The sequence below is a fragment of the Physeter macrocephalus genome, chromosome 11 (assembly GCF_002837175.3).
Source record: "Physeter macrocephalus isolate SW-GA chromosome 11, ASM283717v5, whole genome shotgun sequence".
NCBI lineage: Eukaryota > Metazoa > Chordata > Mammalia > Artiodactyla > Physeteridae > Physeter > Physeter macrocephalus.
Window position 1 is genome coordinate 85,960,044 of NC_041224.1, and position 15,129 is coordinate 85,975,172.

Genomic DNA, 15,129 nt, shown 5'->3' on the forward strand with positions numbered 1-15,129 from the left:
ACCAGCTTTTAGTTTTATTGACCTTTGCTATTGTTTCCTTCATTTCTTTTTCATTTATTTCTGCTCTGATCTTTATGATTTCTTTCCTTCTGCTAACTTTGGGCTTTGCTTGTTCTTCTTTCTGTAGTTCCTTTAGGTTTAAGGCTACATTGTTTATTTGAGATTTTTCTTGTTTCTTGAGTTAGGCTTATATTGCTATAAACTTCCCTCTTAGAACTGCTTTTGGTGCATCCCATAGGTTTTGGATCATCGTGTTTTCATTGTCATTTGTCTCTAGGTATTTTTTGATTTCCTCTTTGATTTCTTCAGTGATCTCTTGGTTATTTAGTAATGTATTGTTTAGCCTCCAATGTGTTTGTGTTTTTTACGTATTTTCCCTGTAATTGATTTCTAATCTCATAGCATTGTGGTCAGAAAAGATGATTGATATGATTTCAGTTTTCTTAAATTTACTGAGGTTTGATTTGTGACCCAACATGTGATCTATTCTTGAGAATTTTCCATGTTCACTTGAGAAGAATGTGTATTCTGCTCTTTTTGGATGGAATGTCCTATAAATATCAATTAAATATGTCTGGTCTATTGTGTCATTTAAAGCTTGTGTTTCCTTATTAACTTTCTGTTTGGATGATCTGTCCATTGGTGTAAGTGAGGTGTTGATGTCCCCCACTATTATTGTGTTACTGTCAACTTCCTCTTTTATAGCTGTTAGCAGTTGCTTTATGTATTGCAGTGCTCCTATGTGGGTGCATATATATTTATAATTGGTTATATCTTCTTCTTGGATTGATCACTTGATCATTATGTAGTGTCCTTACTTGTCTCTTGTAACATTCTTTATTTTAAAGTCTATGTTATCTGATATGAGTATTGTACTCCAGTTTTCTTTTGATTTCCATTTGCATGGAATATCTTTTTACATCCCCTAACTTCCAGTCTGTATGTTTCCCTAGGTCTGAAGGGTGTGTCTTGTAGACAGCATTTATATTGGTCCTGTTTTTGTATCCATTCAGGGAGCCTGTGTCTTTTGGTTGGAGCATTTAATCCATTTACGTTTAAGGTAATTATCTATATGTATGTTCCTATTAACATTTTCTTAATTGTTATGGGTTTGTTTTGGTAGGTCCTTTTCTTCTCTTGTGTTTCCCAGTAAGAGAAGTTCCTTTAGCATTTGCTGTAGAGCTGGTTTGGTGGTGCTGAATTCTCTTTGCTTTTGCTTGTCTGTAAAGCTTTTGATTTCTCCATTGAATCTGAATGAGATCCTTGCCAGGTAGAGTAATCTTTGTTGTAGTTTCTTCCCTTTCATCACTTTAAATATATCATGCCACTCCCTTCTGGCCTGTAGAGTTTCTGGTGAGAAATCGGCTGTTAGCTTATGGGAGCTCCCTTGTATATTATTTGTCGTTTTTCCCTGTTGTTTTCAATAATTTTTCTTTGTCTTTAATTTTTGCCAACTATGTGTCTTGGCATGTTTCTCCTTGGCTTTATTCTGCCTGGGACTTGCTGTGCTTCCTGGACTTGGGTGGGTATTTCCTTTCCCATGTTAGGGAAGTTTTCGATTAAAATCTCTTCAAATATTTTCTAGGGTTCTTTCTCTCTCTCTTCTCCTTCTGGGACCCCTATAATGTGAATGTTGTTGCATTTAATGTTGTCCCAGACGTCTCTTAGGCTGACTTTATTTCTTTTCATTCTTTTTCTTTATTCTGTTCCGTGGCAGTGAATTCCACTATTCTGTCTTCCAGGTCACTTATCTGTTCTTCTGCCTCAGTTTTTCTGCTATTGATTCCTTCTACTGTATTTTTCATTTCAGTGATTATATTGTTCATCTCTGTTTGTTTGTTCCTTAATTCTTCTAGTTCTTTGTTAAACATTTCTTGCATCTTCTCAATCTTTGCCTCCATTCTTTTTCCAAAGTCCTGGATCATCTTCACTATCATTATTCTAAATTCTTTTTCTGGAAGGTTACCTATCTCCACTTCATTAGTTGTTTTTCTGGGGTTTTATCTTGTTCCTTCCTCTGGTACATAGCCCTCTGCCTTTTCATCTTGTCTATCTTTCTGTGAACGTGGTTTTTATTCCAAAGGTGCAGGATTGTATTTCTTCTTGCTTCTGCTTTCTGCCCTCTGGTGGATGAGGCTATCTAAGAGGCTTGTGCAAGTTTTCTGATGGGAGGGACGGGTGGGTGCTAGAGCTGGGTGTTGCTCTGGTGGGCAGTGCTCAGTAAAACTTTAATCCGCTTGTCTGCTGATGGGTGTGGCTGGGTTCCCTCCGTCTTGTTTGTTTCGCCTGAGTGACCCAACACTGGAGCCCACCTAGGCTCTTTGGTGGGGCTAATGGTCGACTCTGGGAGGGCCTACGCCAAGGAGTCCTTCTCAGAACTTCTGCTGGCAGTGTCCTTGTCCCCATGGTGAGTCACTGCCACCCCCCGCCTCTGCAAGAGACCCTTCAACCCTAGCAGGCAGGTCTTGTTCAGTCTCCTGTGAGGTCGCTGCTCCTTCCCCTGGGTCCTGATGCACACACATGCCCTCCAAGAATGGAGTCTCTGTTTCCCCCAGTCCTGTTGAATTCCTACAATCAAATCCCAGTAGGCTTCAAAGTCTGATTCTTTAGGAATTCCTCCTCCCATTGCTGGACCCCCACGTTGGGAAGCCTGATGTGGGGCTCAGGACATTTAATCCAGTGGGTGGACTTCTGTGGTATAAGTGTTCTCCAGTTTGTGAGTCACCCACCCAGCAATTATGGGATTTGATTTTATTGTGATTGCACCCCTCCTACCATCTCCATCTCACTGTGGCTTCTCCTTTGTCTTTGGATGTGGGGTACTTTTTTTAGTGAGTTCCAGTGTCTTCCTGTCAATGATTGTTCAGCATTTAGTTGTGATTCTGGTGCTCTCACAAGAGGGAGTGAGCTCACCTCCTTCTACTCTGCCATCTTGAGCCAATCTCCCTATACTTGCTACTCTTTAGTCTTCACAATAACCTCTTATTATTTCACAATTGAGTCACCAGAGACTTTGTATGGTTAATGAACTGTCCAGAATTACATGTCTAGTAGGTCAAGGAGCAGAATTAAAACTCAGAACTGTCTCCATTTAGGAACTGACTGATAATGTTAGAAAATTTATTTATAAGCATCAAAGCATTGATTCACACCAGGCCAGAAGCTGAGACTGACCTGTGAGTAGTTAAAATACAATATCTGTGCCCAGAACTCAGATATTCCAGTACAGTGAGTCTGGAGTGTGGCCTAGAAATCTGCATTTTTAACTAACACGCCAGGTGATTTTCATCATCAGTCAAGATTTGCATGTGGCATTTGTCAGTAGGTTCTACTCTTAGCTCTCAGAATCGTGTATAGAGTTTTGTAAAACCTACAGATCTTGGAACCCCACTCCAAACCTACTGAATAGTCTCTTAAAGTGAAGCTCAAGAGTCTGCCTTATTAGCCACACCTCCCAGGGTATTCGTACCAAGCAGACACACAGAGCTCCTCAGTGGCATTTGGGAAGTCCCACACAAAAGGATGTCACTTTTATTGCCCTTTGGGTCTATGTCATGTGATCCTGTATTAAGTGAAGGTCTTTTGTAAAAGTCTTTAGTTAATTAAATAGAAGCCTCTGGAATGAGGTGCCAGAGGGCCTGGTATACCCGGTAACTGAGTCTGCTTGCCTTTTTAGAATCTCCCTAAAGATCACTCTAAGAAATCTGAAGGGAGGGAGGTTCAAGAGGGAGGGGATATGGGGATATATGTATGCATGTGGCTGATTCACTTCGTTGTACAACAGAAACTAACACAGTATTGTGAAGCAATTATACTCCAATAAAGATCTATTAAAATAACTATAATTTATATTTCTTAAATACACTCATGCATCTTAGTTCTTACATATGTTAAAATTGTATTTCTTTCTTGCTGCCAAAAGAAAAGTGCCTGCTGTCATGACAAGGCATGTTTCTAAAATCACCCTCCTTCTCTCCCCTCAGTAGTTGTTATATTCACACTTTGGATGAAGAACCTAAGATAAAGGTCTAATTTGGATTAATAGGATAATTACCATGTGACAAAGCAATGCCAAATAAAGTGAGGAACCGCTTTGTGAGAGAGTTCTTAGCCTGACAAAGGTTTGTTTTCAGGTATGCAGCCTGAATTTCCAACTTCAGAATTATTTCCCAGGCTTCTGATGAAATTTATATTTAAACATATGATGCAACCTTGCCATTTTAAGAGTCAAGTTTGAACTCTCTAGTGGAATCTTTCTATCATTCCTCAGGCTTTGCTGAGGCAGCTGAATTACCACCTCAACCTTGTTGATACCCCCAAGTGCAGCTTCCCGAAAATGAGGAGGGAGAATCTCGAATCTGCGAGTGGGAGAAATGCATCCCACCTCTAGGGCTCATGCCTGTGTTCACCAGGACATCCTGCACGCTCTCTGGTGATTGTCAGTTTATGTGTTTCTCATCCCTATTAAGCTGTGAGCTCCATCAACATCAAGGGCTGTACAGTCATACTTTGAAAATAATGACAGAACATCTTCAACAACTAACAGCTTTGGAGCCATTAGGGTACCACAGGTGCTGTGCTGACATCTATTAGTCACATTTCAGGGAAAAGAGAATGTGACAGAAGAAGGTAAAGAAATTTGCTAGAGTCAATGCATAGTAAGTGGCAGACTCTGGTATTCTAATTCTAGAAATAGAAAGCCTGAGGGATCACCTTTTCTTTTGTATCACCACTACCTGACCCACAGTAGGTACATAGTAGGTATTAAACACACTGAATTATCAAGGAGCTGCCCTCTGCTGGATACTGTGCTCAGCTAGTCACAGACACTATCAACACCCTGAATCGAACCACCCCACTTCCGTGTGGGGCTTGCCTGTGAAGACGGTGGCCACTCTGAGATAGCTGTAGGGTAAACTGGCTCTGAGCCATTTGGGACTGGCTCACATTTCAGTAAAACTCAAGGCTTCTGTTACCTGAATGAATCCTTTCTTTTTCTCTTCTCTCCCATTTTCCCTACTCTCTACCTTATTATGGGCTCTTTTCCATCTACTTAAACATTTTTCCCTCCCTACTGGAATCTCCTCAGGATGCATGAAACATATAATGGGCACCTACCACCTGCTTTGTACCTAGCACTGTTCTCACTTCAGCCCCATGTGGCCCCATGTCCACCATCCACCTCCCTGGGTTCCTTCCCAGCCACTATGAAGAGGGATGCTTGTGCTGCCCAGGGTCACAGCCTCCTTTTACCTCTTACTATTTTATGACCTGGGGCAAGATGCTTAACCCAACTGTGCCTCAGTTTTCTCATCTTTACTAATGGGATGATAATAACACTGCTTAGTTCATCAGCTTGGGGGAAAGTTAAATGAATTAATATCTGTAATGAACTTATAAAAATCCTTGGTTTGTAATAAGAACATCAACAATGTTGGCGCATTGACCTACTCTAATGCCCTTCTCTTAACGGACTTCAGTTTGGGATGCCTGATATTCTGTGTCCTCTGTAGACTGTCATTCCTTTCTGCTCCCCTTTCTGACTCATTCCTCAGGGTTGTATTCCATTTACTTTTAAATTTTCTTCTCTGCCTCTCTTTCACATTTCCTCCGAGTCCTACCTACCTGAGACCACACAAGGATGTATTTATATGTATTTGTGCTTTTGTATACACAGTCATACACTGGTCATCAGACCAGTGGAAAAGTAAAAGGTTCAGACAATTTCATGGCTTGATCTTTTTAACAAAACAGATTTGAGACTGAATTAATAGAATCAATGACATGTAGGCACAATCTCATAAAAAAAAGTATGGTTTCACCCAAGTGAATCTGTTTAGGGGTGTGTGTGTGTGTGTGTGTGTGTGTGTGTGTGTGTGCGTGTGTGTGTGTGTGTGTTGCAAGGCTGATGTATGCCCACATTGCAAACAAAGACCAAGTCTGCTGGTCTTGGTAGGAAAGATATTCAACATCTCGAAGCCTCAGCTGTCATATCTGAACAGCAGGGATAGGTGGGTCTCCTACATAATGGTATTTGGGGGATGCCTTATTACTGTTAAAGGTTTAATGCAATTGGAGGGACGTGCTAAGAAGAGGTTTTACAATCTATTTCCTTCTTTTTTAAGTGGGTTTTAACCAGGAATCTATAGAAATCTGTAGTTCCATCTTTACGCTAGAGTCCATGTCTTTGTAGCCATGTGGTAACATTTGTGTGTGTGTATGTGTGTGTGTTCTTCTATATTCCTTGTCTACACAATTTTATGTCTCTCTCCTGGGACACAATCTATGTAATTTGAAATGCTGAATGAATACCATGAGTCATGGGGAGGACATTTGAACACATAAAACCCATGACATTGTCACCAAGTATTCTGCAGGAGTTGGGACTCAGGCTCAAACTGATGATGACATACATGATGAAATGTTAAGGAAGATGAGACACAGAAAAGAAAAGAAGTAAATTTCTTTTCTGGTATCCTTTATCAGTTATGAAATGATTGAATCTTTTAGACAATAAGTAAGAGTCAAGTTGGGAAAAGACTTGAGAAGACATTGTAATATTACATACTATTTCTTGTATAAATCTTTGTGAAATTTTTCCTTTTTTTAAAAAAAGAAAGCTCACAGATTGGTATCCTGAGGCTACAAATGCGCCTAAAAATCTTGCCATCCAGACCATTCCATGCCTTCTCTATGTTACCTAAAAAGTTGTGGCTGCAGGAATGGGAAGGTTTGGAGGCTGGTAATAAAATGAAATTATGTGTAAGTTAAATGTGTTCATTTAAGCATCTCAGCATCTATTCAATCAACTTGTAACAATAGTTCTTCAAGTTCTACCTCTCCTATTGTGGTTCAGGTGGATTCCTGTCACCATACTGGTGAGTTTCCCTAACCAAATACCTGCTCTGAGTCCATAATTCCTAGTATATGAGATAGAAGAAATAAGGAGAGAATAGGGAGTCCAGAGTAGAGGCAGAAATAGATAAGATTAAAAGAGGGGGAAAAAAGCACAGAGGATGCTAATATTAATTTAGTGTTTACTATGTCACAGACATCCATGCCAGGCACTTTATGTGACTCACCTTGTTCATTTTCACAGTGGCTGGTTATTGTTATTCCATTTTTAGAGAAGACTGCATCAATTACCTGACCTTCCAGGAGTGATGAGTGAATTCCCTCACTTAAGGAGTACAACTAGGTTCTTCCAGCTTCATCTCATTCAGCATTTCCGCAGCACTGCACACAGGTAACCTCAGAAAGTTTAACTAGCTTTCCCACATCACACAGCAAGGAAGAGCTGATATGGTTTGGAAATGAAATCTATACAGAAAATTTTAAATGCTCTATTGGCTACAGATCCCTGCTGCCGTGAAGTTGTTTCTTTTGTCAGCATTAGGTAATGTGTTCATTTCTAGAGGAAGTTCATAAGATTGTGATTGTTTTTAAGTCCTGAGTCCAACTGATCTTGCAGCTCAAACTCAGGTCACTCCTAGTAAGAATGTAGGCAAATCTGTGGGAGATAGGAAGATTTTCTTCTTAGTTCTCAGGTTATTTGGTTTATTTTAGATGACATGTAATATTGATCCAATTCCAAATATTTTCCCAAACCTTTTCATGCTCAGGCATCCATTTAAAGAAGGCACTGTTCTGAAGGCACTTGTTATTTGGTGGCACAAAGATTTAGAGGATCTTGCCAATATATTATTCAAGCCATTTACCCACATTAATGTATTATTGACACACAGGCTTAACAAGTTTCTAAAAGAAACTGTTGCTTATGAATGGGAACAATACCATGGTGACATTCACATGATACATTATATAGAGCTTCCTTATCCTCTGGAACATGGATCCAATTCCACTTTATCTGAGCCAGTCTCCCACCTGGTTCCCTGGTTCCCTTGCAGACAAGTGGGATTGGACAAAAGCCATTGTTTTGCTTGATAATCTCTGACCCATCTGACATTCATTCCATCAGTGACTCAGCCTTTCAACGACATACTCACATAATCACCAAATAGACACAAAGTGTCTATTTGTCTAACAATTCTGTTTTATGGAAAGTTCCACCCTGAATCAAGAAAGAAGAGTTGTGTATATATGTCCATGCTACTCTACACTACCAAACGTAAAATAGATAGCTAGTGGGAAGCAGCCGCATAGCACAGGGAGATCAGCTTGGTGCTTTGTGACCACCTAGAGGGGTGGGATGGGGGGGTGGGGAGATGCAAGAGGGAAGAGATATGGGAACATATGTATAACTGATTCACTTTGTTATAAAGCAGAAACTAACACACCATTGTAAAGCAATTATACTCCAAAAAAGATGTTAAAAAAAAAAAGAAAGAAGAGTTGATAACAAATTGCAAATGACACACTATGCTGATGAAAACACTTATTGACACCAATAAACTATTCATTCATGTTCAAAGGTTTATCCTTTCAGATTCTACAAATACTGAGATGTGCAGACACTCTCTCAGATGCTTCCAATCAGTATTAGCATGCAGAGGGACCAACTCAATATCTGAAATACTGAAGAGAAATCTACAGCTGTCTGCATGGAATATTTAGTTTTTTAGAAAATCTCCCTCTTTCCCTTATTTATAATTCTAAAATTTGGAACATATAACAACCTTTTTAAGGTAGGAAAAAAATCTATTATTTCAGCATTCTGAAATAATCCCTTTCAATATTTTGGTCTTTAACTTTTCAATCTTTCCTGTGAAAAAATTTAAAATTATATTTAAATGTATAGGTGCATACAGGTAGAAATCTACACACATATTTTTCTACCAAAAAAAAAAAAAATAGTAAGCACAGTATGTAATAGTCACATATTCACTTAGCAAGTCTATTATGAGCATTTTGTATGCCAATGAATATTTCTCTATAATATTATTTTTAGCAGCAGCACATCCATTGCATGAATATACCATAGTTTACTTAGACAATCCTATTCTTGAACATTTAATTTGATTCTAAATTTTTGTAAATTGTAAATTATACTATTATATCAGTCAGCTAGTGTTAAAATAATGCTGGATAACAAACCACTGCAGAGCTCAGGGGCTTAAAATAATCTTTATATTCATAGATCTACTGGTTGGCCATGGCGGCAGCTCTGGTTCCCTTTGCAAATCTGCAGTTCAGTATCTTCTCCATGAGTCTCATCTTCCTTGAGTCATCAGGCTAACTGGGGCATGTGATTTCCACAGCAATAGTAGAGGTAAGCCCCACTTGGCAAACATATTCCAAACCCTTGTTGACATTACATCTGCCTATAAACAATTGTTCAAAGCAAATCACATAGTCAAGTTCAAAGCTTAAAGTATATTTCACCTTTGTTAATAGAAACCTTAAGAGAACATGGAAAAAGGCATGGAAGCTGAAAGGGGTGAAGAATTTGAGAAATAGTGTACATTACCACGATTATAATTGACATTCTAATATATGCAAATTGATAGGTAGATAGATAGATAATCTTGAAATGTTGTTTGTTTAAGATTATTTTATGAAAGCGAGGTTGGACAATATAATTCATTTTCTATGTGCCCACATCACACGCTTCAGGTATAAAAACCTGCTGTACACTTAAGATCCTCTCTAAGGATTTGATTCAGGCTGTCTCAGAATTGATGATATTGGTTTCTCTATTCTTGATCTGCTGGTTGGTGCTGCATCTCAGGTACCATTTTGCTTCTGTCTCTCCTGATTAATAACCTCGGTTGATCTTGTTTTTCTTCTTTGAATAACATCATCACTATTATCTGGGACACATGTTTGGTATTTGCCTTTCTGAAACAAGCCAGGTGGCCTTGAGGGAAAGGCCATTGCCAGCATACCTGCTCCAGCCTTGCCAGCTCCCAGTCTAACCTGAGCTGGGAGAAGGAGATCAATCCTAGACCAGTGGTTTCATTCTTGAGAAGTTTTTCTCCCTTCCTTATCAAGATTTGGCTTCCCTGACTATTTTGCCAGCTATGGTGACTACCATGGATATCTCCATTTCTATAGAGTATGGGGTGGGCGTTCCCCAAAAGCCTTTAAATAGGTAAACTTGTTAAATCTTTACAGTCTCTGTGGAGGAGGTAACGGATGTGTCACTTACAATTTTTTCTTCCTATGTCTTTAAAATACTAGATCCGTGGTTCTCAAATTTGAACATACATGATAATATCCTGGAGGGTTCTTAAAACATGGGTTCTTAAATTTGGCTTTTTATCCCTATTCCCCAAATCATGGTTTAGTAATCTAAAATGATATCCAGAATTGTCAGTTTAAAGAGTTCTTTTGAAGCAGTAAAATTCAGATAGCATCTTAAGCAGCATGTCCAAGACAGAGTTATTGTTGTTATTGCTTTTAATCTGACTGCATTTTTTAATGTGAAAAGATTTTTTTAATTCCTCAGTCAAAAAAAAATTGTAATTCCTGAATTCCACCCCCTAATTTTTTATTTACTTGGTTTTAGATGGGGCTGGAACGATAGCATCCTCTAGAATGTCCCCCATAGTATTTTGATATGTAGACAGTAAGAGTTATTGCTCCAGACCCTGAAAAGTTTACTGAGAATTGATGGATATTGCTATTTGGTCATCCATAGGCACATTCACATGTACACATGTGTATCCTCTGGACATTCTCCAAGAAGAGAAAGTCCTGTCGTTAACTACAACACTAGCTTTGTGTAAGAACTTTTGTGAGGGAGAATTTGTGATATTAAAATTGCTCCTTGGAAATTCTGGTTTCAGCTCTGACATGTAAAGAGCTTAAAAGTTATCTTTCCCATTCTTCCAATAAGGAAAAGGTGGAAAAACTGCAAAGCAATGACTTTTCTTAGACCTCTCAGAGAACTACTACCCTGAAATCTGGAGAGACAGGCGCATCCAGAGACATAGAGCCACTGAGATCTACTTGCTGGAAGCAGCAGCCACTGCGATCATAAACTAGTAGGAACACTGGGCAGAACAGTTATGTAGCAGGCCTAGAGAGGCCTGCTTGCAAGGTTGGCCCTTGGCTGGTGCCTGGCAACTTTGATTTCAGGACGGTTCCCACGATTCACAGAACAGTGCTCACTCACTGTGCCTAGGCTGCTTATATAAACCATGTGGTTTAGCTGACACCTGTTTTCCATCTGGGAAACTGGAATTTTGGTATGTGCCAGGCAGAGGGTGACCTCAGTAAAAACCTTGGGCACTAAGTCTCTAAGGAGCTTCCCTGATAGGCAACATTTAATATGCATTGTCACAACTCATAGCTGTAAGAATGAAGAGCATCCTGTGTACCTCCTCTGGGACAGGACTGGGGGAAGCTTGTGCCTGGTTTCCTCCAAATTTCACACATGCACATTTTTCCTTTCATGAATTTGCTTTCTGTCACTTTACTGTAATAAATCCTAGCTGTATGATGGTATTCTGAATTCTGTGAGGCTTTCTACTAAATTATTGAACCTGGGGTTGTCATGGGGACCCTGGACAGAAACATTTAGGTAGCGAATTTGATAAATTGCAGGAGGCTGTGTATGGATAAGCTTGAGAGTGAGAAAATCCTGAAGACCATTCTTTTGGGCTGGTGGGAGGAGGTAGCTCACATTCATGGGCTTTATCTCCATGAACCACAGGAACTCCACCCAGTTCTCATGGTGAAATTTTTTGTTTGTTTTGTTTTGTTTAACATCTTTATTAGACTATAGTTGCTGTACAATGTTGTGTTAGCTTCTGCTGTATAACAAAGTGAATCAGCTATGTGTACTCATAGATCCCCATAACCCCTCCCTTTTGTGTCTCCCTCCCACCCTCCCTATCCCACCCCTCTAGGTGGTCACAAAGCACCAAGGTGATCTCCCTGTGCTATGTGGCTGCTTCCCACTAGCTATCTGTTTTACATTTGGTAGTGTATATATGTCCGTGCCACTCTCTCACTTCCTCCCAGCTTACCCTTCCCTGTCCCCAGGTCCTCAAGTCCATTCTCTACATCTGCATCTTTATTCCTCTCCTGCCCCTAGGTTCTTCAGAACCTTTTTTTTTTTTAAGATTCCATATACATGCGTTGGCATACGATATTTGTTTTTCTCTTCCTGACTTACCTCACTCTGTATGACAGAATCTAGGTCCATTCACCTCACTTAGAAATAACTCAATTTCTTTCCTTTTAATGGCTGAGTAATACTGCATTGTATACATGTGTCAAATCTTCGTTATCCATTCATCTGTCAATGGACATTTAGGTTGCTTCTATGTCCTGGCTATTGTAAATAGAGCTGCAATGAACATTGGTGTACATGACTTTTTCTGACTTATGGTTTTCGCAGGGTATATGCCCAGCAGTGAGATTGCTGGGTCATATGGTAGTTCTATTTTCAGTTTTTTAAGGACCTCCATACTGTTCTCCATAGTAGCTGTATCAATTTACATTCCCACCCACACTGCAAGAGGGTTCCCTTTTCTCCACACCCTCTCCAGCATTAATTGTTTGTAGATTTTTTGATGATGGCCATTCTGACCTGTGTGAGATGCTATCTCATTGTAGTTTTGATTTGCATTTCTCTAATGATTGATGATGTTGAGCATTCTTTCATGTGTTTGTTAGCAATCTTTATATCTTCTTTGGAGAAATGTCTGTTTAGGTCTTCTGCCCATTTTTGGATTGGGTTCTTTGTTGTTTTGATATTGAGCTGCATGAGCTGCTTATAAATTCTGGAGATTAATACTTTGTCAGTTGCTTCATTTGCAAATATTTTCTCCCATTCTGAGGGTTGTCTTTTCGTCTTGTTTATGGTTTCCTTTTTTATGCAAAAGCTTTTGAGTTTCATTAGGTCCCATTTGTTTATTTTGTTTTTATTTCCACTTCTCTAGGAGGTGGGTCAGAAAGGATCTTGCTGTGATTTATGTCATATAGTGTTCTGCCTATGTTTTCCTCTAATAATCTGGCCTTAAATTTAGGTCTTTAATCCATTTAGAGTTTATTTTTATGTATGGTGTTAGGGAGTGTTCTAGTTTCATTCTTTTACCTGTAGCTGTCCAGTTTCCCAGCACCACTTATTTAAGAGGCTGTCTTTTCTCCATTGTATATTCTTGCCTCCTTTATCAAAGATAAGGTGACCATATGTGCATGGGTTTATCTCTGAGTTTTTGATTCTGTTCCATTGATCTATATTTCTGTTTTTATGCCAGTACCATACTGTCTTGATTACTGTAGCTCTGTAATATAGTCGGAAGTCAGGGAACCCTGATTCCCCCAGCTTCATTTTTCTTTCTCAAGGTTGTTTTGGCTATTTGAGGTTTTTTGTGTTTCCATACAAATTGAGAAATTTTTTGTCCTAATTCTGTGAAAAATGCCATTGGTAGTTTGATAGGGATTGCACTGAATCTGTAGATTGCTTTGGGTAGTATAGTCATTTTCACAATTTTTTCATCATTAGTGTTTAGGAATGCAAGAGATTTCTGTGCATTAATTTTGTATCCTGCTACTTTACCATATTCATTGACTTGCTCATAGTTTTCTGGTTGCATCTTTAGGATTCTCTATGTATAGTATCATGTCATTTGCACACAGTGACAGTTTTACTTCTTTTCCCACTTGGAATCCTTTTCTTTCTTTTTTCTCTCTGATTGCTGTGGATAAAACTTCCAAAACTATGTTGAATAATAGCAGTAAGAGTGGGCAACCTTGTCTTGTTCCTGATCTTAGTGGAAATGGTTTCAGTATTTTCACCACTGAGTACGACCTTGGCTGTTGGTTTGTCATATATGACCTTTATTATGTTGAGGTAAATTTGCTGTATGCCTACTTTCTGGAAGGTTTTTTATCATAAATGGGTGTTGAATTTTGTCGAAAGCTTTTTCTTCATCTATTGAGATAATCATGTGATTTTTATCCTTCAATATGTTAATATGGTGTATCACATTGATTGATTGTGTATATTGAAGAATCCTTGCATTCCTGGGATACACCTCCCTTGACCATGGTATATGATCCATTTAATGCGCTGGATTCTCTATGTATAGTATCATGTCATTTGCACACAGTGACAGTTTTACTTCTTTTCCCACTTGGAATCCTTTTCTTTCTTTTTTCTCTCTGATTGCTGTGGATAAAACTTCCAAAACTATGTTGAATAATAGCAGTAAGAGTGGGCAACCTTGTCTTGTTCCTGATCTTAGTGGAAATGGTTTCAGTATTTTCACCACTGAGTACGACCTTGGCTGTTGGTTTGTCATATATGACCTTTATTATGTTGAGGTAAATTTGCTGTATGCCTACTTTCTGGAAGGTTTTTTATCATAAATGGGTGTTGAATTTTGTCGAAAGCTTTTTCTTCATCTATTGAGATAATCATGTGATTTTTATCCTTCAATATGTTAATATGGTGTATCACATTGATTGATTGTGTATATTGAAGAATCCTTGCATTCCTGGGATACACCTCCCTTGACCATGGTATATGATCCATTTAATGCGCTGTTGGATTCTGTTTACTAGTATTTTGCTGAGGATTTTTGCATCTATGTTCATCAGTGATATTGGCCTGTAGTTTTCTTTTTTTGTGACATCTTTCTCTGGTTTTGGTATCAGGGTGATGGTGGCCTCGTAGAATGAGTTTGGGAGTGTTTCTCCGTCTGCTATATTTTGGAAGAGTTTGAGAAGGATACTTCTCTAAATGTTTGATAGAATTCGCCTGTGAAGCCATCTGGTCCTGGGCTCTTGTTTGTTGGAAGATGTTTAATCACAGTCTCAATTTCAGTGCTTGTGATTGGTCTGTTTCTATTTTCTATTTCTTCCTGGCTCAGTCTTGTAAGGTTGTGCTTTTCTAAGAATTTGTGCATTCCATCCACGTTGTCTGTTGTATTGGCATATAGTTGCTTGTAGTAATCTCTCATGATCCTTTGTATTTCTGCTGTGTGAGTTGTTACTTCACCTTTTTCATTTCTAATTCTGTTGATTTGAGTTTTCTCCCTTTTTTTCTTGAGGAGTCTGGCTAATGGTTTATTAATTTGGTTTATCGTCTCAAATAACCAGCTTTTAGTTTTATTGATCTTTGCTATTTCCTTCATTTCTTTCTTTTTTTTTTTTTTTTTTGCGGTACGCGGACCTCTCACTGTTGTGGACTCTCCCGTTGCGGGGCACAGGCTC

General features: G+C 38.9%; 1 protein-coding gene across 1 annotated transcript in view; it reads left to right on the forward strand.

The window, feature by feature from the left end:
- AGBL1 (AGBL carboxypeptidase 1) overlaps nt 1-7,140 on the forward strand; it is a 979,047-nt gene extending 971,907 nt beyond the window's left edge. Inside the window, exon 23 of the mRNA XM_055088206.1 lies at nt 7,100-7,140. Within this exon, the coding sequence (XP_054944181.1) occupies nt 7,100-7,127 (28 nt within the window). The 3' untranslated portion in view covers nt 7,128-7,140. The remainder of the gene's footprint in view (nt 1-7,099) is intronic.
- Nucleotides 7,141-15,129: the final 7,989 nt, after the last annotated feature.